This window comes from Octopus sinensis, linkage group LG24, assembly GCF_006345805.1.
Source record: "Octopus sinensis linkage group LG24, ASM634580v1, whole genome shotgun sequence".
Lineage (NCBI taxonomy): Eukaryota > Metazoa > Mollusca > Cephalopoda > Octopoda > Octopodidae > Octopus > Octopus sinensis.
Window position 1 is genome coordinate 16,939,059 of NC_043020.1, and position 27,965 is coordinate 16,967,023.

A 27,965-nucleotide genomic window follows, 5' to 3' on the forward strand; every position below is an offset into this window, starting at 1 on the left:
TGCTAATCACATTGTACAACAAATGTGATTGGCCGATGGAAAATATGCAGGTGTAACAGTTGATTGTGCATATGCTGTCGGTATTCTACACTCACGGGATTTACCACTCCACTATTGCAATTCACAAATTTACATTTCTCTCACCATCGTTATCCTCATTGGTGCATGTTTCCGCATGACCGTGCCCTTTGCCAGACACCCATTCTCATCCCACATAATAGCTGGGCTTTATAAGGCATGCTTGTTCTTATGGCAACGTCATCCAACAGAGCTGTCTTCTCAATGGTTATGAGTTCACAGAGGTTTATCTATGGACAAAACAATGCTCACATGCACTTTGGATTTCTTCCACAATTAATAGTGAGAAGTAAGCTTCATTATCAATTAGTGTATCCTGTAGTAAATGACAAATGTGAAGTAAATATACAATGTAGTTATATTAAATTGGGTTACTGAATTTTATCTTTATTTTCTAATGCCTCCAAAAAATAAATGACGAATCTTATTTGAAATTCAGTTTTACTCTGATAAAGTCTGGCAGAGGAGGAAACCACAGTGTGTTTTGTGCTCTGAGGTTTTGGCGTCTGCTTCACTAAAGCCCAGCTCATTAAAGAGACACTTTGAAATGAAGCATCCCAGTTCAATAAATAGAGATGTCAACTTCTTTAGATGCAAAGCCGACAGATTGACCAGTCCAGACTTGTTAATACAGGAATGTTTTCACTGAACATTACAGCTACTTTCAAGGAAAATAGCTGTTGCTAAAAAGCCCCACAAAATTGGCAAAGAGTTGATATTGCCTTGCTGCATAGATATTGTATCGAATGTGTTGCAAAGTTCTGAACTTCAAAAGCCTAAGTATGTCTCTCTCTCTCTCTCTCAAACAATACTGTTAGCAGACGAATAACTGGGCTGTCTGATAACATTCTGTCACAATTGAACTTTGAACTTTTTCATGATCCAGCTTGATGAAATGACAGGTGTTTCCAACTTAATCCAACTTTGCGTCTAAAGTGGACAAATGTTTTGAGGCACATGATATCAACTGAGAGCATGTCATTGGTGTGTGCACCAACGGTGCTCCAGCAATGCTTGGTTGCCATTTCTGGTTTTCAGACTTTGGTGAAAGAAAATCCCACTGCACAATTTATCAGCAAACACTAATGGTGAAAACCATACCTGATGAGTTAAAAAATATTCTGAATTACTTGATTACAGTGGTGAACTTCATCAAAGCGAATGCACTTAACTCCTGTCTATTTGCCGAGTTGTGCAAAGAAAGTGATTCTGAATTTGAGACGCTTCTGTTGCACTCACAAGTGAGATGGCTTTCAAGAGGGAAAACAATAAAGAGAGTCTTCCTTCTACAAAAAGAAGTCCACGATATTTTACAAGATGCTAAGTCTGATTGCACACCAAATTCTCCAATGTTTGTTTTCTGATCTGCTTGGCATTTTTGGTGGTCATATTTGTAGTCACTGAATACCTTCAATTTTTCACTGCAAGGGAAAAGTGTAACCATGCTTCATTCTCATGAAAAGTTAACTGCTTTCAAAATGAAGTTGGATAGAAAGAACTTTACATCATTTCCTCAACTAAACATGTTTATTGATGGAAATGAGCTTCAAGTCAATGATAATATTGTTGAACACATGAGGCAACATGTGTCAATACTTGGCAGAGAAATATTCTCTTTATTTTCCTGATCTTCATGATTTTGACAAACACTTCCGCTTTATCAGGAACCCTTTTGTACTCTGTTAGTGACCTGCCAACAGAAGACAATTTAATTCAAGTGCAGTTCATTGATCTGGTCAATGATCAAGGTGCAAAATGCTTTTTCTTTCATGAAATGTGCTGTTCTAACTTTTGGATTGAAATAGCACAGTCATATCTTGATGTTGCAAAGATGTCTCTTAAAGTACTGATGCCATTTCCAACCACCCATGAGTGTGAGACTGCATTTTTCACTCTTTTTGCCATCAAAAGAAAGTCATGAAATCGATTGGATGTTACATCAGAAATGAGAGTTGCCCTCTCCAAAACAGAGCCAAACATAGAAGAGATGGTTCGCTTTTGTGAATAGATAATTTCTTATGTAATTTTTTTTGTTGTCATGTTATGTATCAGGGATTCAGGAAAAGGGATGGCAAACCTTCAGTGGAGGAGAAGACAGTGTTTCTACTAAAGTTATGGTTTTTCCATGCTTACTAGTGGTCCAATTGGCAGAAACTTCTGTACATTTTGGAATGCTATTAAAATTCTTCTGCTGAAAATAGCTAAATTGGTTGAAATACACCTCGTGGATAATCACTATGAGGCATGACCTGACAATGGGGAGGAATACCATCACAAGCATGGTGAATGGGGAAGGTGATGCCAAAAGTTCAAGAACCATAGTTATGTATGTATATACACCATAGTTTTCAGTGTATGAACCATGGTTTCTTTCTACAAAATGGGCATAAATGGGTCTTATGCAGTTGTTAATACCAGATGCTGAGGATATTTTCAGGCTGTTTTTATTCTTCATTTGTTTTGTAACCAGTTGATCAACTGATTCCCCATATTTTCATGTGTATTTATTGTATCTCAATGAGATATTGCATGGATTAAGTTGTGCGTGTATGGTTAGTGTGGTTGATAGTCTGGAAATTACGGTACACAAATGTATGTCATTTTTTCCATGTTAATTATCCAGCAATTAATAGGGAACTGCAGATCAACAGAAAAACTAAGAGGACCAGCATGTAAAATTTTTTTGAAGAATTTGTGCACCACTGGCTTAATTTGACTGAAACGGATAAGCTAGAGAGGTGCACCAGGTTCCAATCTGATTTGGCATGGTTTCTACAGCTGGATGCCCTTCCCAATGCCAAACGCCCTTCTGAGTTCAAGTTCCACTGAAGTCAACTTTGGCTTTCATGCTTTTCAGGGTCAATAAAATAAGTACCAGTTAAGCACCGGGGTCAATGTAATTGACTTACTCCTTCCCCTGAACTTGATGTGGTACTCAGATCTCCTTCATCAAACTCACTGCTTGGTATAATTCATAACTGTATGTATTTAAGAACTTTGTCAGCCATGTGGTTCTGTGTTCAATCCATTGTACTTTGGGCAAAATCTCATCTATTATTGCTTCATCTTGTAAGTAGTGGAATTTGGTTGATTGAAATTGCAGGGAAGTCTATCATCATCATCATCATCATCGTTTAGCGTCCGTTTTCCATGCTGGCATGGGTTGGACGGTTCTACTGGGGTCTGTGAAGCCAGAAGGCTTCATCAGGCCCAGTCAAATCTGGCAGTGTTTCTACGGCTGGATGCCCTTCCTAACGCCAACCACTCCGTGAGTGTAGTGGGTGCTTTTTACGTGCCACCCGCACTGGTGCCAGACAGAGCTGGCAAACGGCCACGAACGGATGGTGCTTTTTATGTGCCACCGGCACGAGGGCCAGGCGAGGCTGGCAACGGACACGAAACGGGGCGGTGCTGGCAACGGTCGCGAAACGGAAAGTTCTCTTACATGCCACCGGCACTGGTAACACATCTGCAATTTCCATTGATCGATTTCCATTGATCGATTTCGATTCTGATCGTCACTTGCCTCAACGGGTCTTCACAAGCAGAGTTTTGACATGCCACCGGCACTGGTAGCACATCCGCAATTTCCATTGATCGATTTCGATTCTGATATATTGATCGATTTCGATTCTGATATATTGATCGATTTCGATATATATATATATATATATGTGTATATATATTTTCTATTTTGGATATATTTGGGGTACTTAGGTCTGCTCAGGACTTGGTGTTTGCTTTTTCCGTGGGTATGAGTAAGTACTTCACTTATATCTCGTGTATTTGCCGCTGAAGAGGGGAAAATTCTTATGAATTAACCCCGAAATTGGTCCAATACGGTAATACCGAATTTTTTAGAAATTTCTATCAGTTTGTTTTGAGACGCATAAATTATAATGGTTAATTGACAATTTTTGTCTTTTTTTCAGCATATTTGGCATTAGAATTTTTCTATTGCCCTTATATTGTAAATTATTTATAAATTTAACCTTTAAAGGTATTTTTTGATATGCTGGCCACTGATGAAATTTTTTTCCCGAAAAAAAAAAAAAAAAAAAAAAAAAAATTTTCCTACATTAGTTATATGTGCGTATATATATATTACTCTTTTACTTGCCCCAGTCATTTGACTGCGGCCATGCCGGAGCACCGCCCCCAATCGAGCAACTCGACTCCGGGACTCACTCTTTTGTAAGCCCAGCACTTACTCTATCGGTCGCCTCCGCCGAGCCGCCAAGCAACGGGGACACAAACACACCAGCACCGGCCGTCAAGCAATGCCAGGGGGACAAACACAGACACACACACACACATACATATACACGACAGGCTTCTTTCAGTTTCCGTCTACCAAATCCACCCACAAGGCATTGGTCGGCCCGGGGCTATAGCAGAAGACACTTGCCCAAGGTGCCACGCAGTGGGACTGAACCCGGAACCACGTGGCCGGCAAACAAGCCACCCACCCACCACACAGCCACTCCTGCGCCATATATATATATATATATATATATATATATATATATATATATATATATATATATATAAAATAAGTAAAGGTAAGATCCAAGGATCAATGTGTAAGCTTTGAACAGCCTATAGAAGGTATAAAAACAACTTTCAGGAACAATCATTATTTATTGACATAGAAGGTTGCAAGTTTTTCCAATATTGAGGTTCAATACACTGAATAACTTGTTTTATAGCCTACAGCTAGCAGCAGGTGTTGGTGTGCATGCGAATAGAAATCCAAGTTAACATGGGATCCCTTCATAATGATGTTTACTTCTTTTGATTAAGGTATCTTTGGCCTGACAAGTAGCTAGCGGATTACCCTTTGCTTGGATAATTACTACTTCCGGGGTTCTGCTAGCTATGAAACATATGTAGCCTTGATTTTATCTACATCATTCCCTAACTTTGGATTTATATATATATATATATATATATATATATATATATATATATATATATATATGTATATAAAGGCTAGTGATGGGAGCGATGACCTCCCTTGCAAATGTTATATGGATACAAACTGTGTTCGATAGCCAGCTGGAAAAAATGTTTCCCTGGGGTTATAACAACAGTAATATCATCCTGTATAGGACTGCCAAATTCTGTTGGCATATTTTTGTATTCTTATTCATGTTATCATTATTGTTTTTACGTATTTTTGTATTCTTATTCATGTTATCATTATTGTTTTTACGTATTTTTGTATTCTTATTCGTGTAACATTGTCCGTTTTTCCGTCCTTGTTTTGTATACATTCGAGGCTTTCTTCCAAGGAATCTAATGTGCTTGGCTTAGATTTTCCTTTGGGGCTGGCCAGATCGGAGCAATCTCAAGATTAATCAGCTGAAATTGTGAGGATGATCCGGTTCTTGACTGAAGATTGAAGGCTTTGAATGTCCCGTTCGTGTTTTTTGTATCATCTTCTAAATGTTTTGCGTCCAGTTTGTATTTTTCTACATATATATATATAGACACATAAGTGTGTGACAGTGTGTGTACACTTATACAGCAGGTTTCACAATGTTTTTGTCCACCAAATCTCCTTATAAGGTATTGGTTGGCCCAGAGCTATTGTAGAAGATACTTGCCCAAGGTGTTGCTCAGTGGGATTGAACCTAAAAACACATGGTTGAGAAGTAAACTTTATAACCACACAGTCATGCTTTTGTTCTTTAATATCTCGCACTAAGGCCTTGACATTGGATAAATAATTTTGCAAATGCAATGCAAAGTTGCAGATACCAAAATATTGTTGCTCATGAAAACACAGACTGAACGTTTGTGATTTATTAATGGTTTTTGTAAATGCCAGAATTAGAGGAAATTACTTTGCATAGTGAATGGTAATATTGAGTCAGAAGACTCTAAACAAATTCAAAGAAAATATACACATGTATATAAAAAAAAAAAAAAAAAAAAACTAAACCATAGTGCACCTTTAATGTTCCTCATAATAATTTTTTTATAATCAATGAAATTCCTCTGAATGAAACAAGTCTGTAACTGAAATCACCAGAACTTGTTCCATTCATTAAACCATTTTTTGAAAAAAATTCAAGCTTCTCAGTAATATAATAAAAGCTTCAGTTATGATTCTATGCCGAAGGCAGTTAGAAATGTGTTTCAAGATATTACTCTCCTCTCCAGTATTCCTCTCCTATCGCAGGAGTGGCTGTGTGGTAAGTAGCTCGCTAACCAACCACATGGTTCCGGGCTCAGTCCCACCGCGTGGCACCCTGGGCAAGTGTCCTCCGCTATAGCCCCGGGCCGACCAATGCCCCGTGAGTGGATCTGGCAGATGGAAACTGAAAGAAGCCCGTCGTATATATGTATATATATATATGTGTATGTGTGTGTGTTTGTCCCCCCAGCATCGCCCGACAACCGATGCTGGCGCGTTTACGTCCCCGTCACTTAGCGGTTCGGCAAAAGAGACCGATAGAATAAGTACTGGGCTTACAAAGAACAAGTCCCGGGGCCGATTCGCTCGACCAAAGGCGGTGCTCCAACATGGCCGCAGCCAAATGACTGAAACAAGTAAAAGAGAGTATCACCCTCTCTTTCTCCATTACGCTGCTTGTACTGATTCTATTCAATCTAATTACCAACAACCATCAGGTAGCTCCCCCTCTCTCTCTCCCCACCTCTCACTAAACTAAGTTTAACCCACCCACTTTATATAACGGATAAAGATCCTTACCCAAGTCACATAGACTCAAAAGGGCCAGTTTCATGGTTTCTGTGGTATATATATTCCCCACCTGGACAGGATGCCAGTCCATCGAAGGATTATTCTTTTATTTGTTTCAGTTACTTGACTGTGGCCATGCCGGAGCACCGCCCTCAGTTGAGCAAATCAACCCCAAGACCCATTCCTTGTAAGCCCAGTACTTAAAGACGGGGACGTAAACACACCAGCATCGGCCGCCAAGCGATGCCGGGGGAACAAACACAAACACACAAACATATACATACACACACACGTGTGTGTGTGTGTGTGTGTATATATATATATATATATATATATATGTATATAAAGGCTAGTGATGGGAGCGATGACCTCCCTTGCAAATGTTATATGGATACAAACTGTGTTTCGATAGCCAGCTGGAAAAAATGTTTCCCTGGGGTTATAACAACAGTAATATCATCCTGTATAGGACTGCCAAATTCTGTTGGCATATTTTTGTATTCTTATTCATGTTATCATTATTGTTTTTACGTATTTTTGTATTCTTATTCGTGTAACATTGTCCGTTTTTCCGTCCTTGTTTTGTATACATTCGAGGCTTTCTTCCAAGGAATCTAATGCGCTTGGCTTAGATTTTCCTTTGGGGCTGGCCAGATCGGAGCAATCTCAAGATTAATCAGCTGAAATTGTGAGGATGATCCGGTTCTTGACTGAAGATTGAAGGCTTTGAATGTCCCGTTCGTGTTTTTTGTATCATCTTCTAAATGTTTTGCGTCCCAGTTTGTATTTTTCTACATATATATATATAGACACATAAGTGTGTGACAGTGTGTGTACACTTATACAGCAGGTTTCACAATGTTTTTGTCCACCAAATCTCCTTATAAGGTATTGGTTGGCCCAGAGCTATTGTAGAAGATACTTGCCCAAGGTGTTGCTCAGTGGGATTGAACCTAAAAACACATGGTTGAGAAGTAAACTTTATAACCACACAGTCATGCTTTTGTTCTTTAATATCTCGCACTAAGGCCTTGACATTGGATAAATAATTTTGCAAATGCAATGCAAAGTTGCAGATACCAAAATATTGTTGCTCATGAAAACACAGACTGAACGTTTGTGATTTATTAATGGTTTTTGTAAATGCCAGAATTAGAGGAAATTACTTTGCATAGTGAATGGTAATATTGAGTCAGAAGACTCTAAACAAATTCAAAGAAAATATACACATGTATATAAAAAAAAAAAAAAAAACTAAACCATAGTGCACCTTTAATGTTCCTCATAATAATTTTTTTATAATCAATGAAATTCCTCTGAATGAAACAAGTCTGTAACTGAAATCACCAGAACTTGTTCCATTCATTAAACCATTTTTTGAAAAAAATTCAAGCTTCTCAGTAATATAATAAAAGCTTTAGTTATGATTCTATGCCGAAGGCAGTTAGAAATGTGTTTCAAGATATTACTCTCCTCTCCAGTATTCCTCTCCTATCGCAGGAGTGGCTGTGTGGTAAGTAGCTCGCTAACCAACCACATGGTTCCGGGCTCAGTCCCACCGCGTGGCACCCTGGGCAAGTGTCCTCCGCTATAGCCCCGGGCCGACCAATGCCCCGTGAGTGGATCTGGCAGATGGAAACTGAAAGAAGCCCGTCGTATATATGTATATATATATGTGTATGTGTGTGTGTTTGTCCCCCCAGCATCGCCCGACAACCGATGCTGGCGCGTTTACGTCCCCGTCACTTAGCGGTTCGGCAAAAGAGACCGATAGAATAAGTACTGGGCTTACAAAGAACAAGTCCCGGGGCCGATTCGCTCGACCAAAGGCGGTGCTCCAACATGGCCGCAGCCAAATGACTGAAACAAGTAAAAGAGAGTATCACCCTCTCTTTCTCCATTACGCTGCTTGTACTGATTCTATTCAATCTAATTACCAACAACCATCAGGTAGCTCCCCCTCTCTCTCTCCCCACCTCTCACTAAACTAAGTTTAACCCACCCACTTTATATAACGGATAAAGATCCTTACCCAAGTCACATAGACTCAAAAGGGCCAGTTTCATGGTTTCTGTGGTATATATATTCCCCACCTGGACAGGATGCCAGTCCATCGAAGGATTATTCTTTTATTTGTTTCAGTTACTTGACTGTGGCCATGCCGGAGCACCGCCCTCAGTTGAGCAAATCAACCCCAAGACCCATTCCTTGTAAGCCCAGTACTTAAAGACGGGGACGTAAACACACCAGCATCGGCCGCCAAGCGATGCCGGGGGAACAAACACAAACACACAAACATATACATACACACACACGTGTGTGTGTGTGTGTGTGTGTATATATATATATATATATATATATATATATCATCATCATCATATATATATATATATATATATATATAGAACAGGCTTCTTTCTGCTTCCGTCCACCAAATCCACTCACAAGGCCCTGGTCGGCCTGAGACTATAGCAGAAGACACCTGCCCAAGGTGCCACGCAGTGGGACCGAACCCGGAACCACGTGGTTGGCAAGAAAACTACTTACCACACAGCCACTCCTGTGCCTATTACTCATTTTTGCTAGCTAAGTGGGCTGAAGCAACATAAAACGAAGTGTTTTGTTGAAAAACACAAATGTGTTGCCTGATCCAGGAATCAAAACCACAATCTTATAATCCTGAGTCCAACACCCTAAAATATTCCAGCACTTTCCACTTTCTTTCCAAGCTTAGCTTTGATGATCACTTCTACTTTCACCCACTAACGACCCCTTATTAGTTGACTAACATTTTGAGATTACTCTGCCAACAGAAAGACATAGTCCACACCCTTAACTGTTTGGCGTTTAAACTGGCCGTATGTAGCCCTAATATTCTACCCGTTTTATTTTCAGACTGGCCTCTCAAACCTATCTCACAATGTTATTCTGAAAATAAACAATAACATTACTGGAATCCCCAAGTCACAAGATAAAGCAGGATTAATTCAGAAGAATATGAATAAATAAGCATTACATTTGACAGATTAATTTGAATGTTAACCCTTTTGTTACCAACCCGGCTGAAACCGGCTTTGGCTCTGTAGTACAAATGTTTTGTTTTCATAAGTTTTGAATTAAAATCTTCCACCAAACTTAGTCATAATTTATGATCCTCACACTAGCTTAATGGTAACGAAGTTATGTTACTAAAAATCTTTGTTATATTTAAAGTAATTAAAAGAAACACAGAGCATCTCAAAATAAATACAGTAATGAAAGGGTTAAAGGATTAACAATTCTCCTTTGAAACCGTTTAACTCTTTGCACATCTTGAACACCATCACGCTAGGCAATCTACAAATAGGCATTGGTCTATCCATTACACTGTACCGCCTACCCCCACTCACTACATTAAGAATCCTATTGACCACCCTTATGTCTCAAACAGGTTTTCTAGTTAACTCTCTCTACCCCTCTCTCTCCCCTTCATTTTTTGTTATTCACTCATTCTCATTTAATTGTATATATTTTAATTGTTTGTTTATTCATATGTTTCGTCTCATTTGATACCCTGACCCCAATGTTTGTTTTGTCCTCTCTTTTTCTCAACCTTATGGTGAATAAAGAAATACTCTCTCTCTCTCTCTCTCACTGCCCCCATTTCCAATTCTTGTAAATAGTTAAACTCATAAACTTGTAACCACACTTAGAAGAAACGACCCTTGGTTAAAAATTATATGTCGTAATAAACTGATTTTTTTATAAGATATAACAAAATAAATATTTAACTCTACAATTTGTATTGAGATCTCTATCAGATAATGATTCAACTGGCGTTAACGCATCTCTAAACACGTTAACCACCTATGCATAAAACACATAGAATAAGAAATAGAAAGTCCTTGGAACAGTATTATATATTTTTGAAAGAAATAGAAACGGCTTTCCTGTTAATTTTTCTACTTAAAAAAATTAGATGTTTATAAAATCATTAGGTCATATATACCAATTTCTCATTGAAGACATAAGTCTGCAATGAGAAAATGGTTACACTTATAAATGAATGTTCACCACTTTCAACTGAATTACCAACTTACTGAATGTAAGTGGCTGAGTATTCCATAGACATCGTCATTATCATTTTAATTTCCATTTGTCCATGCTTACATGAGCTGGATGGAGTTTATTGAGGAAGATTTTCTATGGCTATTCCTGTCCCCAACTGACATCTGCTTCCAAGCAAGGTGACATGGTTAGTCATATTTTTCATAGAATATTGGAGTAGATTACACTGCTTGTATGACAGTGATACTCATTTACAACTATCATATGACGGCAAAACAAGGCGACATAAACATACAAACACTCGCACATGCATATGCACATTTTTATATACATAAGAACTCCAAAGGAAATAACATTAAAGTAACAGGTTTTTTTTTTTTCTGAGTGAGTAGAATTAGTTTCAGTTAGGATTGAACCCATCGTGATTTACAACTGCTCTTCACTCTAACCCTACTTCTCTTGCAGGTTATCTATTGTTACCAGTTAACCCAGCTGAGAATGGAAACAGTTTCTTAATGACAGTACCAATGACCAATGGAAATGTCAAACAGCAGGTTAGTGTTCCTCTCTTACCATGATGTCGTCATTGTCATCATCAACATTTTAACATCACATTTTTCATACTTGAAGGGGTCAGAAGAGACTTTGTTGTGGCATAATTTTCTTTGCCTGGATTCCCTCCCTGTTGCCAACCTTCACCTATTTCCAAACAATGTAATAATCATTTGTCCCCTCGCTCCTCCAGTCTGTAGAACAATGAACAGCCTAGGCATGTTTTTTTCTAAGTACTTCAAGTAAACAACACTATTGATGGTGAGGCTTTTGTTTACACTCTGTGCACTCGTGTCAAGAAGCCCAGACATGCTTTTCAATGGACTGCAAGCAAACATCACCATTTGTATGAATGATGAGGCTTTTGTTTACAATCAGTATTCACATGTCAAATTGAGGGGGAATGCGACAATGAAGAAATTATTATTGCTATTTAAGGTGACAAGCTGGCAGAAGTGTTAGCACGCTGGACAAAATGCTTGGTATTTTGCCTGTTGTTACGTTCTGAGTTCAAATTCCACAAAGGTCGACTTTGCCTTTCATCCTTTCAGGGTCGATTACATAAGTACCAGTTATGCACTGGGGTTGATGTAATCAACTTAATCTCTTCCTCCAAATTTGAGGCCTTGTGCTTCCAGTAGAAAGGATTGTTATTATTTAGCATGCTGGACGAAATGCTTAGCAGTATTTCACCTATCGTTACATTCTGAGTTCAAATTCTACTGATGTTGACTTTGCCTTTCCATACTTTTGTGGTTGATAAAAAGAAGTACTGGCTGAGTACTGGGATCGATGTAATTGACTATCCCCCTCCCCAAATTTTAAGCCTTGTGTCAATAGTAGAAAGGATTATTATTATTATTGTTGTTGTTGTTGTTATTATTTTTATTATTATTTCAGCCCAGTAAAGTTGAATGGTCAAGTGTTGTGAAAGAAGAAAGTGATGATGATACTGGCAGTAAATCTGACTCTCCATCAGAGGTAAGTTGTCATAGCAATCCACCACCCATCTTTTATTTCTGATGAACTTTTGACCATTAATGATTTCCACATACTTCCTCTCTAAACAAAAACCCAGCAGAGCAGGATGGTCCTACAGCACCCTCCACTATAAGAAATTACTATATCTATTCATCTTGTCATTTTTTGAATGCTGTTCCAGTATACTGATGCTTGAATGGATAGAAGACATGGCCTCATTTTCCTTCTACTTGTGATGTTCTTTGACTTTTAAGACTTGTGAGGTATGAAACTGGGACCTGGTTACCCTTGTAGAAAGGTAGTAACTCTGAATAAAAACCTACACAAGGTAGAGTTGTTAGTCTTTCTGTGATAGGGCAACCACTCTACTGCCTATGATCTGATACGATGTACCTAGTACACTCTGTCATATGGTTGTAACTGGTTATGGCACTATTCGTATTTTAAGTTGGATATATATCCATGGTCTTTCTTTATTGGAAGTGAACCTAACTGAAGAAGCTATACAGTTTCTGTGCATTATATATATCCTGCAAACATTGAATTGTATTCTTAGATAAGATTCTTCATTTTATTTTGCTTCTTTTCTAGCTAGAGAAACTTAACCTTTTAGAATTTAAACTAGCCATATTTGGTTCAAATATTCTACTTGTTTTATGTCCAAAGTGGCCAGGTCTGGCCTCTCACCTCTACCCTACAGTGTAATTCTAAAAATAAACAGTCGCATCATTGAAATCTTAAAGGTGGCAGCTGGAGAGCTGCACCAGGTCCCAGTTTGATTTGGCTTAGTTTCTGCAGCTGGATGCCCTTCCTAATGCTGCCAACCACTTTACAGTGTGTGCTGTGTGCTTTTAACGTGGCAGGGGCACAAGTGCTTTTCCGTTGCACCGACACAAGTGTTTTTTTACATGGCACCAGCATAGGCCAATCCTCTTCATCAAGGGTAGCAGCCTTAGCACTTCTGCTGTAGAGGATGGGTCTTGAGTAATATGAATACTAGAGGATTAGTCTATGCTTGACTGTCCTGGAAAAGACAGTAGTCTCTCATTCACTTCATCCTTGCACATGTTCAGTCCACTCTTTATACGAATGTCTCAGCATGTTCTCTCTATAAATCATGGTCTGATGTTTTCTTCATCCATATTTGGGTGCCAAAGAATTTAATAAAGTCTTCATTCCAACTTTTGCATGGTCTTCCCCTCCTTTTTTTTGGATGTAGTGTCCACTCTGTCAATTTGCTATTCCATCTATTGTCCTTTCCTCAGGACACGTGTTTCACGAAAGACCATTTCAGAGTTTTTATTTTCCTGATAGTATCTGTTAAAACTGTTTCCACTCTTATCCTATTACTTCTCCACTTATCCGTTTTGTTTAATCTTCAGCATAATCCTTTCCATGGCCATTTGTGTTGATCTTCATTTATTTGCAATGCTCTTGTCCTTATTTCTGATGCATGGAAGGCAGCACACAATGGTTGAAGACCTTTTCTTGCAGACACATTGAAATTACTGCTTATGATGTGATTCACTTAAGCTACATAAATTATAGATCCATTAAAGTTTGAAAGAATTGATCAAACTTGTTTCATTTTTAATAAGTGGCCAAGATTATTTCAAAGGGAAACCAAAAATGGATTTAGCTACACTTTTACTTACTAAAGTTATTTATTATTTTTATATGGGCACAGGTATAGCTGTGTGGTAAGAAGTTTACTTCCCAACCACATAGTTCTGGGTTCAGTCCCTCTGCTTGACACTTGGGCAAGTGTCTTCTACTATAGCCTCGAGCTGACCAAAGCCTTCTGAGCGGATTTGGTTGGCAGAAACTGAAAGAAGCTCATTGTGTGTTTGTGTTTGAACAGTCACTGCTTGACAGCTAATGCTGGTTTGTTTACATTTCTGTAACTTGACAGTTTGACAAAAGAAACAAAAAAAAAAGTACATCATCATCATCGTATTTAGCATCTGTTTTCCATGCTAGCATGGGTTAGACAATTTGACTGGAAATGACAAGCCAGAGAGCTGCTTCAGGCCCCAGGCTTTAGTCTGTTTTGGCTTGGTTTCTATGGCTGAATGCCCTTCGTAATGCCAACTACTCTATAGATATACTGTGTGTCTTTTACGTGTCACTGGCACAGGTGCCTCACACATGTCACCAGCAGAGGTGCTTCACATGTGACACCAGCACTGCCGATGACTATGATTTCGCTTGGCTTGACACGTCTTCTCAAGCACAAAGGTCAATTTGTTTGTCTAAAACCTTTCAAGGCAGTGATACAGCATAGCTGTAGTCCATGTAAAATTTAAAAAAAAAACATGGTAAAAGGTGTGTGTGTGTGCTGGTAGAGCAATGCCCAGAGCCTTTTCATGCCACAATTCTTTTGTATTTTTCTATCAGAACACTCCTGTAAAGAAGCTATGGTCATGCCAACAAGCCGGATGTGAACAGGTTTTCAAGAAGTTATCAAAATTAAAGATACATTTGATGAGACATACTGGCGAACGACCATTCCGGGTAACGATCTTTTAGTCTTTTGCTAATTTGATTATTTGTTTGTTTTTGTTTTTTTTAAACTTCCATTGAACAAACTTTCAGTTTTATAATTTCTGTATTAGCCATAGGCGTGGCCAAATGGTTAAAAAGTTTACTTCCCATCTATCTGGTTTCACATTCAATCCCACTTCACAGCACCTTTTCTTTTCTTTTTTCTTTTACTTGTTTCAGTCATTTGACTGTGGCCATGCTGGAGCACCGCCTTTATAGTCGAGTAAATCGACCCCAGAGCTTATTCTTTGTAAGCCCAGTACTTATTCTATCGGTCTCTTTTGCCGAACCGCTAAGTTACAGGGACGTAAACACACCAGCATCGGTTGTCAAGCAATGCTGGGAGGACAAACACATACATATATATACATATACGACGGGCTTCTTCCAGTTTTCATCTACCAAATCCACTCACAAGGCTTTGGTCGGCCCAAGGCTATAGTAGAAGACACTTGCCCAAGGTGTCACGCAGTGGGACTGAACCCAGGACCATGTGGTCAGTAAGCAAGCTACTTACCACACAGCCACTCCTGCGCCTTGGGCAAGAATTTTCTACTGTAAGCCCTGGCTAGCTGACTAAAGCCTTGTGGCTGGGTATTTGGTTGATGAAAACTGAAAGAAACTGTTCATGCATTTGTACACACATTCACATGTACACAGACACTTCAAAAATAAATAGGCATCGTTGTTGAAAGATTTATTTCTAGAAACAAAATAATGTCATTCGGTGCATTTAGGTATTTAATTAACTATTTAGTGTACATTCCTTATGCATGATACATTAACAAGTTTGAAGCACCAAGTGTCTGCAAAGACAAAGTGGTGCATTGAGGGCTGTCTATTTACTTTTGAGATGTGTGTAAGAAGGAAGATGTAAAAGATAGAAGGGTGAAAACAATGGAAAACGAAAGGCTACGGAAGAAGCAAAAAGGGGTAGAATATACGCAAGGTGGCGAGCTGGCAGAAATGTTAGCACACCAGCGAAATGCTAAGCGGTATTTCATCTGCCGTTACGTTCTGAGTTCAAATTCTGCCAAGGTGACTTTGCCTTTCATCCTTTCGGGGTCGATAAATTAAGTACCAGTTATGCACTGGGGTTAATGTAATTGACTTAATCCCTTTGTCCTTGTTTGTCCCCTCTATGTTTAGCTCCTTGTGGGTAATAAAGTAATAAGAATATACGTATGTGTGTGTGTATATTTCACCCCCCCCCCCCCCCCAACAAATCTCTTCTTGGTCTCTTTAGCCTAATTTATACCCCCTTCACATTTATACAAACACTGAATGCTTTGAAAGGTAAGGTCATTCTTCCCTATATTGATTGATAACATATTTGTATATCATATACTTAATGAAAACCCTACTAGAATGGGAGAAAGCGCTAATGATTTAAGTGATATGATATATATGTAAAAAAATGTAATATATAAATAAATATCTGTAAATATAAACCATCCGATCTTCTGATTACCTCATTTCTTCTAATATATGTATATATATACACACACACACACACAAATGTGTGTATGTGTGTGTGTTGGAATCTCCTGTCAAAGACTATATGAGTGGTCATTTTTAGCTGAACAATTGGCTCACATGGTTTGTTTATAGTGATCAAATGTACGTGCTGTACATTAGTTCACTCCTTCCATCAAATCAATGTAGCCTGAACAGGTGCATGGTGTATCACATATCAGGTGTCAAAGTGATTGCAGAGCAATGTCAGATGAAGTGTTTTGCTCAATGCAATACACCACCTGGACCAGGAATCAAAACCATGGTCTTGTGATCATGAGTGCAACACCCTAACAACTAAACCATGTGCCCTCACATATACACGCACACACACACACACACACACACATATTTGTATGTGTATGCATGAGTGTCTACATTTGTGCCTCTCCAAAAATCATTGGGCAACAAGTAGTGACGTTGTTGTCAGCTCTCATATCAACAGCAAATCCTGCTGGTTTTGCCCCGTAGATGTGCAGAATAAGAAATTCTTTACTTGAGAAACATATAAGGGTTAGGAGCAGGTAAGATATTCAGCTGTAAAACAATGCCTTAATAATATATTCATCTGATCCATACTAACATAGAAAAACGGTCTTGTAGACAAACAAATGAATGTGTTTGCAAAATGGCTATTTAATTGATTGTCAGTTACTGCTGACTGTGTTTTGTTCATAGGCAAGGTACTGGTTTCTGATTGACTCAGTGCTAGGGATGCTCTATACTACGGCTTGCCAACCTGAGGCCTGTGGGCTGCATGCAGCCTGCAGACTTTTATCGTGTGGCCTGCTGGATACTTTCTTGAAATGGGTTTATTTAAACAAACATTTTAAAAGATTTTATCAAAAATTAAAGATTGTAATGAAAAGTAAAAGAGAAAGATACTACTGTTTTTGCAACAATATTATTTCATGTTGAATCAACGATCATTCATTCATTATTGTAATAATAGCATGAGAAAGCAAAGTGCTTTCAATTCTGTCAGTATACAAGTGGCCCTCAAAAAACTTTCTGTGATTAATGTGGCCCACAATGTAATTCGAGTTGGCCAGACCTGCTCTATACTCTCATTGACTTGCTAGAAATAGCAGCCAAATCTTTCTCAAATCAAACTCTGCTATCTTAAGAGAGAGAGAGAATACATATTAGATAATGTAGTCTTAGCTGTCTTTAAAAGAAGACTATATGATCTCTGTCTTTAAAACTGCTTCTGTCGCTAACATATATTCTTATATGTGTGTATATGTCTTTCTATTTAAGTGTAACCAGCCTGGCTGTGACTGGGCTTTCACTACAGCATACAAACTGAAGAGACATGTTGAGTCACATCAGGGAAGAAAAGACTACATTGTAAGTAAGAAATCATTTTCTTTCTCACTTCCAATTATCGTTTGGGACAGTATTACTTCTAAAATCTTTAACAGAACTATTTTTAACAGATTAACAAGGTGCAGGTGTGGCTGTGTGGTAAGAAGCTTGCTTCCCAACCACATGGTTCTTGGTTCAGTCCCACTGCATTGGCACCTTGGGCTGGAGTCTTCTACTATAGACTCGGGTCAACCAAATCTTTGTGTATAGAAACTGAAAGCCCATCATCATCATCATCATCATTTAGCGTCCGCTTTCCATGCTGGCATGGGTTGGCCGGTTCAACTGGGGTCTGAGAAGCCAGAAGGCTGCACCAGGCCCAGTCTGATCTGGCAATGTTTCTACGGCTGGATGCCCTTCCTAACGCCAACCACTCCATGAGTGTAGTGGGTGCTTTTTATGTGCCACCGGCACAGGTGCCGGACGAGGCTGAAAACGGCCACGATCGGATGGTGCTTTTTACGTGCCACTGGCACAGGTGCCAGACAAGGCTGGCAACGGCCACGATCGGATGGTGCTTTTTACGTTCCACCGGCATCGTGTGTGTTAATAGATAAGCATTATATTTGCCAGAGTAATCTGAATGCTGAAGTGTTAAACAAAATTAAATGTTTGTTGGTTTATGTTCTTGCTCCACTCATCGTTACCACTTTTTTCTTTTTCTTTTTTAAGTGTGACATTGATGGTTGTGGTAGAAAGTTTACAACAATCTACAACTTAAATTCTCACAAGAAACTCCATGAACGTCCATGTAATGAAGTTTGCCCCAAACCCAACTGTAACCAGAGGTATCCAACAAAACGGCAACTTGATTTGCATTTAAAGAATCATGCTGATGTGGAGAAAACTTATAAGTAAGTCCACTATCTCTTTCCCTCCCCCTACCCCATTCAGGGTCCAGTTAGCTTTAAGCACCTTGTTTCCTTACTCAGCCATGTTTTTTTACCTGTAGATCTTGATTACCAATTGTTTAAGATGGGTATCGGCCAAACCAACCTCACTGATCCAAAGGAGTATTTCTCTTTCTCCTCTACTTACAAAAGATAAAAATCAAAGCAAAGTGCTAGGTACAGGATATAAACTGGTTACAAATACAATTCTGGTATTGATTTGGTTAGCTTATTGATTAGTGGGGTGTTTTTATATGTCTCAGTTTTTCTGAAGCCTCTGTTAATAAGAGTTAACTAACTATTTATGGCAGAATTCTGGTTTAAGCATCCCTTACAACTCCTCATAACTTTTCTATATATTTTTGGACTTTTCAGAAAATTTTTGTGAATCTATAATAAATCTCTGAACGAACACCTTTTCATCGAAAACCAGTGATTGTTGTACACTGATGACAGGTCAAAACCTAGAAACTGCAGTCCGTGCGTATCACTTAGGTTGACGAGGAAAGGGTGACCTCCCTTACAAATACCATAAGGGCACAGAAAGTGTGCCTAAAGCCAGCTGGGGACGATGTTCTCTTGGGGCTACAAGCTACAGTAACACCCACCCTTAGTGATTAGCCATATTGAGATGGCAAGTATACCTCACTTTGTGAATCTGTTTTCTACATACAGAAATTCATACAATTAGGCAAAAAAAACTTTTTTGTGTGTGATTTATGGGTGATTTAGCTGTTATTTTTTACCGTATCCCATGAACACAGTGATGATGCACCCAAGAGTGGTCCATAGTTGGAATTTGGGCAAAAAATTTGGACTGTATTTCAAACTCTGATTAAAAAAAAAATCAGAAAAACATGTGAAGGTGCATAGCATAGTGGTTAGAGTGTTGGGCTTGCAATCATAAAGTGTCTGGATCATGCATCCCTATCCTTAAACTGGGCACATCATTTCTTGTTGCTCTAGTCAGCTCAGCTGAAGATGAGTACCAGCTGACTGTTGGTGCAACAGTGCTGCCCTCTCTCCAGTTGCCATGTCCTCAATGTGCTGCAGGGTCAATAATTAGGCAAGTCTTTGTCTCCTCACAACTACATAGGTGCCAAAAACAATTAGTGAAAGTGGGCTGCAGTCTAATGCATAAAATTTGCTTTAATTATCTTTTTAATTATCATACTAGTTTGACATCAGTGTTTTATTTCAGTGGTTTTCAACCATTTTTTGCCTAATGGTCCCCTTTGATTCCTATTTTACTCTACTGGGCTTCCATAGCTTTTCAATGTATATATTAAAAAAATCCTACAGTATTTTTATAATTAAATATTATTAGGAATTGTTGTTAAAATATCTTGTGTATTGTAGAATATAAGCAATTTATTGTACCTAAATTTTTACAACAAAATCTTATATGGACCACCAAGAACCATATAGGTCCCAGTTGAGAACCACTGATTTAAATGTTTCAGATCACTGTTAATCTTTATCAAGTATTTCTGTTGACATTCTCAAGAGTAAGGGTCATCTTCCAGGATGCTAAATATCTTTTATGACCTCACACATAGCTTAAAAATGACTAAATCTAATCTGGCTCACACCATAACAGACCAAAGTAGGTTCTTAACTCTTACCTCAATTTTCTAGTTTTTGCACTGATTCCTTCAGCATCAAAATATTTAAATTTATTTGTACTTAAAACTTGCATTGATAAAAACTAAATTAATTTTTCCTTTAATTCTCCCTTTAATGCTAATTGCCAAAGAAATAAAATTTTTTGATCAACTTTCTTCTATTCAGATGTCCTGTTGATGGCTGTAACAAAGTTTTCCTTTCTCCTAACTGCATGGGCTCTCATGCCCGTGTTCATCAACAGGACCGAGATGACCTGGTCTGCAAGTATGATGGCTGTGGTAAAGTTTTCAATAAAGTCTGTCGTCTTAAACAACACATGCGCTGTCACACTGGCGAGAAACCATATCAGTGTCGTGTTGATGTAAGTATTTTTAACCAGTACAATTTGTGTCAGTTATAAAGTATCAAGCTACCAACCAATAGTCAAATCCTTAAAATCTTTAAAAATGTTTTAGCCCGAAGGCTGCGGCCATGCTGGGGCACCACCGCTTTTTACTTTAATTAGATTGGTGTTCAGTTGTATCGAACAGGCTGCTAACCGACAACTATTCACAGGCGTGATCCCACTACTGCTCGACACCGGGCCTTTTGCCTGCTGCGTTTCCGCCCTGGGCCAAAGCCACCCTTAGACAACCTGGTCCTCATGAGCTCCCTCTCCAGCACCATATTGATGCCAAGCCTAGCGCGGACACCCGATCGCCATAGAAGACCGACTACCAGGACTCCCATCCTCAAACCGGCCAACCAACCAAGCCTCCGAGTAGCTAGATTACAGGAGCACGCCACAACTCCCAAATGTCCAAACAGCTACTGTATTTAGGGCTGGTTTACTATCCACAGAGACCCTGAGCACTTAAAAGATTATGGTGACCCTATACATATGTAATTCAAAATATGAACAATAATAAACCATAAAATAAAACAAAACTAACAGTAAGATGGAAAATAATGTTTATTTTTATATATACTTCCACTTTATTTATATTTGAAAAGTGTTCTGCTGCTTTTTTAATTACAAAGTCTTTGATCAGCTCCTCACTATGACAACATATACACTTTGAAATTATGTTTCTGTTCAAGTAAACCACTGCAAATATTAGTTTAGCAAATTTAAAGTGATTTCTTTTGTGCTGTAAACCATTTACCATTTCTGTGGTGCCCCACTTCCCTTGATGCCTTATTAATTACATTATAACACATTAATCATATAAATAAGATAAGCTCCATCTAATAGACATCATCACCATCATTGTTTTTACATTTACATTATATATACATACATCATCATCATCGTTTAAACGTGCTAGCATGGGTTGGACGATTTGACTGAGGTCTGGCGAACCAGATGGCTGCACCAGACTCCAATCTGATCTGGCAGAGTTTCTACAGCTGGATGCCCTTCCTAACGCCAACCACTCCGAGAGTGTAGTGGGTGCTTTTACGTGCCACCGGCATGAGAGCCAGTCAGGTGGTACTGGCAGCAGCCATGCTAAAATGGTGCTTTTTATGTGCCACCTGCACAGGAGCCAGTCCAGCGGCTCTGGCAACAACCTCACTCGAATGTTTTTTTCACGTGCCACCAGCACAAGTGCTATTAAGGCAACACAGGTAACGATCTCGCTCAAATGGTGTTTTTAACGTGCCATCGACACAGAGGCCAGCTTGTTGCTCTGGCAACGATCTCACTCGTGTGGTACTCTTAGCACTCCACTAGCACGGATGCCAGTCATTGAGTTTGATTTCGATTTCCTCCTAATATTAAGAACTACATAAAAATAAACAGAAGCAAAAAAAAACATATATATATATATATATTTGTCGATGAAAAGTGACAACTGTGATTGTCACACGCCGATGACGGGTCAATACCCAGAAACTATATATATATATATATATCAGATGTATGTAAAAGACCCTACACATTAGATATTTCCTGTTTAACTTAATCCTTCATCTTTGTTTCCTTTTATCTTTTTCCAGGGTTGTTCTTGGGCCTTTGCAACGGCCAGTAAATTAAAACGCCACATGAGCAAACATACTGGTGTTCGAAAATGGCTGTGCAATGCATGTGGCAAAGCATTCTTGCGAGCTGAACATCTGAAAGGTCATTTAGTAACTCACAGTGGAACAAAACCATTCCAGTGTCCAGTAGATGGTAAGTAACTTGCTGGATCACGTCAACATCCATTGCAATCACAATTATATTTTATTTTCTTAATGTTTAGTCACAGGTGTGGCTGTGTGGTTAAGAAGTCTCTTTTCATAACAAAATGATTTCAGATACCATCCCACTGCTTGGCATTTTTAGCAGGTGTCTCCTTAGACTTTAACTATTCAATTCTAGAATTTTTTGTCCAGTTTCTTCCACAGTGTTTATACACACATGTACACACACATACACACATGCACTATCAACAGGCATATTCCTGAGAGATTGTTTTATCCGTAATGCTGCTTGTACTCATGGGACATTCCGAGAATTCTCCATCTGAGGTTCTTTAGATGAATAGATGCACACTTGGGCATGAAGCAGTTCAACCAACACACCAACTTGATCACATATTTACAAACACTGCGAACCCTCTTAATTCAAAGAGTTTTGATGCTTTGTAAGCAACCAGCTTGAACTCTCTTAAGAAGAACTGAAGCAACACCAAAAAAAAAATCATTCATTGATACATACATACATGCCAAAATATTCTACCTGTCTTATGTTCAAATTGACCAGATCAGCCTCTCACACCAACCCTACAGTGCCATTGAATGCAAAAGGATTAATTATGAATTGTCATAATTGCAAATATGCAAATTAGGTATCCATTTTGGTGCTAGCCTACTTATTTTATTAAATTTGTCATAAAGACAGTACAAAGATTAGGTAGCTTTGCGGGCTGGACAAGACTTTAATGAAATGAATGATAATGATACAAGAATGATAAGGATGGGAGAAGACAGAAAGCGCCCGCCGACCCTCGTTGGTGCTAGCCTCCTGGATGACTACTTTATATAGCAACTGATTTCTGCAAGTGTGTAATATCATTCATTAAAATCATTCAAAAACTTTACTACTACCGGTTTTTTTTCTCTCTCTCTCTCTTCCCATCTTGTTTTTAGGTTGCAAGACTCGTTTCACTGCTAAAAGTAGTTTGTATATACACTTGAAGAAACATGACCATTCTGGAAAGAAGATTACTTACCATTGTCCTATGGAAGGCTGTGAGAAGAAATATTCTACCAAAGTCAGTCTGCGCAATCACATTATGAAACATTACAACAACAGCACCATTTCTGGTATATTTTCCTAACTTTCATTTACCATTTTTTAAAGAAATCTATTGTTGTCTTCTTTAAGGCTATACTGAGTATGTAGCAAACACTAGATAAAGTGGCAATCAGGTGGGTCATTGGATATCAACCCCATGGTGTGAGGCTTCATGTTTTTGTTTTTTTGGGGGTGGTGGTATTACATTTAATTTGTTTGCCATGCCAGTATGAAGAAGGATATATTCTTCATAATTTGGGTTCCTTCAAAATAGGAGTTTGTCACATTTTTTCACTCTTCTCTCAAAGGGACAGTACTTCGATTTTATGAAATAAGGTGTAATGTCTTTATATTTTGTGTTGTTGGGGAAAACTGATCAAATATTCACAATCAGAGGAGATTACTTAACACTCTATTATAACTTTTAGTAACTTTGTTAACCACAGTATAGCATGGTGGCAGTTAAGAACTTTGATACTGTATATATATTTATTTATTTGTTTGTGTGTGTATAGGAATATGTGGAATAAGGATCTTGACTATAATCAGAGATTGCAGTGGTTTCAATGCTGTTTAGAGTATTTATGTTATTATTTATAATTAGTCAAAGTGAAAGTACATGACTTAATAGTTAGGATATTTGGCTCATGGTCATATGGTAATGAGTTTTGATTCTTGGTGTCATGTTGTGTCCTCGTGCATGACACTTTATTTAATGTTGTTCCAGTCCACTCAACTGGCAAAAATGAGTAGTACCTGTACTTAAAAGGGAGCCAGCCTTGTCATATTCTGTGTCCTGTTGAATCTCCCTGAGAACTACATTAAGGGTATGCATGTCTGTGGAGTTAAGTTAAGTTAATTTTTTGGCTCAAAAAGCATAAAGCAAGGCCATGTAGGGGAGACATGGAGTTATGTACAGGGAGGGTGTTCATGCAAAGAGTTCAGGCCATTTCTGGTCAAGTGAGACTTTGAACCGAGCGGTCGTCAGCATCTTCACTATCTCGTCCGGCAGATTATTCCACAGATCCGCAACCCGGATGGAGAAAGCCCCTCTCCTTTGATTGAGATGAAATCGTCGCAGATAGAGCTTTTCAGAGTGACCCCGCAGCCGACGCTCTGGAGCAGGAGTGAAGAACAGCTCTTTCGAGTGGTTACACTTTCCGCTTATGATGTTTTGAGCGAGAATGAGATCACCACGGCGTCGGCGTTTTTCTAGAGAATAAAGGTTGAGCGTCTTCAGCCTTTCTTCATAAGACAAATGCGCAACCACTTGTACATAAATTTCATGAGCAGGCTGTACTCTTGATCAGATCAACTGGAACCCTCGACATTGTAACTGACAGAGTGACAGTTAATTAGTCTAAGGCAGTGAGCTGGTAGAATCACTAAAGCACAAGAAGAAACATTTTGTTGTATCTCTTATAGCTCCCTACATTTGGTTTTCAAATCCAGCTGAGGTCTTCTGTGCCTTTCTTACTTTCAAGGTTGATAAAGTACCATACAAGTTCTTTGGTTGATGATATCAATCAGCACCCGCCTTTCAGAATTGTTAGCCTTGTGTCTAACCCAGAAACATTTAATTAATCTTAGAAATGTCAACTTGAAAAGTAATTGCATTGTTAATTATAGATATTAAAGATATTAACAGAAATCACTTTTCAAGTTAATTACTGGTAGATTTTTTTATAGAACATAGCTGTTAGTGACTTATTTACTATAAATTCTGGTGGCTTATAATAGAGCACAGTTCTTAGTGACCACTGCACAATAAACTCTGGGGGATCACTCTGAATCTGAAGTTTGAACTTATGAGCATTCAATTACACTGTTTTATTCATTATCACCATCATTTAACTTCCTTTTTATATGTTGGCATGGGTTGGACAGTTTGACCAGAGCTGGTAAGGTCAGGGGCCATACCAATCTCCACTGTCTGTTCTGGCATGGTTTCTACAGCTTTATGCCCTTCCTAATGCCAACTACTCGACAGAATGTACTGGGGGCTTTTTATTTTGACACCAGCACCAGTACTTTTAATGTGGCACCAGCACATTTTTCACCCTCACTATTCTTTGAATACTGTGAGCAATGGATTGGCAAAATCATTAGTGTGTTGGAAAAAAGGTCTTGTGGTATCATTTTTTCTATCTCTTTACATTCTGAGTTAAAATTTTGCTGTGGTCAACATTGCCTTTCCTCTTTTCAGGGTTGATAAAATAAAAGTGCTAGTCAAATACTGAGGCTGATCATGTCCATATGACCTCTTAAGAATTACTGGCCTTGTACAAAAATTAGAATTATAAAAGGCAGCAAGCTAACAGAATTGTTAGTGTGCAAAATGCTTTAGTGGCAATTCTTCTGGTTTCACATTCTGAGTTCAAATTCCACAGGGGTTGGCTTTGCCTTTCATCCTTTCAAGGTTCTTAAAATAAAGTACCCACTAGTACCCCATTCCCTGAAAATTTCAGGCCTTGTGCCTATAGTAGAAAGAGTTATATAAAATACTTACCTCTTGCTATATTTCTTGCTCTACCCAGCTTCTGACAGTCCTCACTTTGATTTAGTGCCCCTCCTTGGCTCAGATGATATTTCCGATGCTGGTCTTGAGTCTCTTGGGCAGCATTCTCAGTCCGAGAATCAAACAACACCTGTATCAGGTAAGTTCTTCACTCTTATTTGTCTTATGTCACGTATGTGTCAGATAAAACTCTGTTAGATATATGCATGCTCACATGCACACACACACACAGACATGTGCTCTCTTTACTCTTTTACTTGTTTCAGTCATTTGACTGCGGCCATGCTGGAGCACCGCCTTTAATCGAGCAAATCGACCGGGGGACTTATTTTTTTAAATCCCAGTACTTATTCTATCGGTCTCGTTTGCCGAACCGCTAAGTGACGGGGACGTAAACACACCAGCATCGGTTGTCAAGCAATGCTAGAGGGACAAACACAGACACGCAAACACACACATACATATATATATACGACAGGCTTCTTTCAGTTTCCGTCTACCAAATCCACTCACAAGGCTTTGGTCGGCCCGATGCTATAGCAGAAGACACTTGCCCAAGATGCCACACAGTGGAACTGAACCCGGAACCATGTGGTTGGTTAGCAAGCTACTTACCACACAGCCACTCCTGTGCGTGTGTATTTATATATTAATTGATAGTAGGAAATGGATTTTGTATTGGACTTTTATTAGGTACAACATATGTTTCGAGCCATCAGTCTGTGTCTCTTCAAGTACATTGATAAAGAAGTCTCACTGGATATTTTTTGTGCCAGCTGGCTTGTTGTTATATACTCATCCAGTTTGAGAATATATAAAAGTAAAAAATAATGTAGAAAGGGAAAAAATTCAAATATGAACATGGAAAACATTCGTTTCAGTTTAGGTGAAATGACGTAATCAGCTTTCGCTGTCGTAACTTCTTAGAAGAAAAAGAAGAAGGTGAAAGAAAGATTAATACTTGTCTAAGATGTCTTAGCTTGTGTGTTGTGTGGTGTTGTGCTCTAAGAAGTTGAGTAAACCACATACAGGTTCCTTCATTGTTGGTTATCTTTGTCATCATAAAGCTTATATTCCTGTCTGACTGTATAATTATGTGTATATTTCAGGAGTAAACCTCACCAATTCTTTATCTAATTCCATCCTTGGTTCTACTGATCCAGTATTAGTTGGTCCTTCAGATTATATGTCAACAGGTAAGTGTCTTTACCTTCAATTTGTCCTTTGATTATTATGAACATTTTGATCTCCATGTGTCTAACACACGTGGACATGCCTACAAAGTCAGAAAACAACACAGCTCCCATGACTTTCGGAAACATTTCTTCACGCTCAGAGTTGCTGAAGCATGGAATAAACTGCCTGCGTCAGTTGTTGACTGCCATAACACTGCATCCTTTAAGGCCCTCATGCTTTCCGAAATCCGTCGAAACTACACCTGATTATATATGCACTTTAGATGAGTTGTAGTGCACCTGAGCACTGTACACAATGTTTATTATTATTATTATTATTATTATTATTATTATTATTATTATTATTATTAAACTGACAAATTTGTTGAAATGGTAAATTCTCAGACTATGACTGTGTGCTTAGGTGGTTTGCTTTGCAGCTATGTATTTTCAGGTTCAGTCAAGTGTCTCTATTATAGGCCCCAGCCAACCAAATCTTGTGAGCGTGTTTGGTAGACAAACTGAAAAGTGTGTGTATGTGTGTGCACATGAGTATGTATATTTGTGTCTCTTTGTCTTGACATTGCGGGCTAATTGTAATCAAACTTCCACCATCACATAAGCTGTATCATTCGTTCCCAACCATTTTTTGCTTGTGGACTCCTTTGATTCCTATTTTACTCTAACCCCCCTCCCC

At 38.7% G+C, this 27,965-nt stretch overlaps 1 protein-coding gene across 4 annotated transcripts in view; it reads left to right on the top strand.

Moving 5' to 3' along the window:
• The window catches only part of LOC115223848 (PR domain zinc finger protein 4-like), a 58,090-nt gene that overhangs the window by 10,185 nt on the left and 19,940 nt on the right, over positions 1-27,965 (top strand). For all 4 annotated transcript variants that reach the window (XR_005003719.1, XM_029794536.2, XM_036513021.1 and 1 more), the window contains 10 exons: positions 11,303-11,391; positions 12,290-12,370; positions 14,768-14,884; positions 17,690-17,779; positions 18,470-18,651; positions 20,479-20,674; positions 22,294-22,468; positions 23,428-23,604; positions 26,113-26,232; positions 27,203-27,289. Coding sequence is in view for 3 of the 4 variants with exons in the window: in XM_029794536.2 (XP_029650396.1) it covers positions 11,303-11,391; positions 12,290-12,370; positions 14,768-14,884; positions 17,690-17,779; positions 18,470-18,651; positions 20,479-20,674; positions 22,294-22,468; positions 23,428-23,604; positions 26,113-26,232; positions 27,203-27,289 (1,314 nt within the window). In the remaining variant the exon portion in view is untranslated. The remainder of the gene's footprint in view (positions 1-11,302; positions 11,392-12,289; positions 12,371-14,767; positions 14,885-17,689; positions 17,780-18,469; positions 18,652-20,478; positions 20,675-22,293; positions 22,469-23,427; positions 23,605-26,112; positions 26,233-27,202; positions 27,290-27,965) is intronic.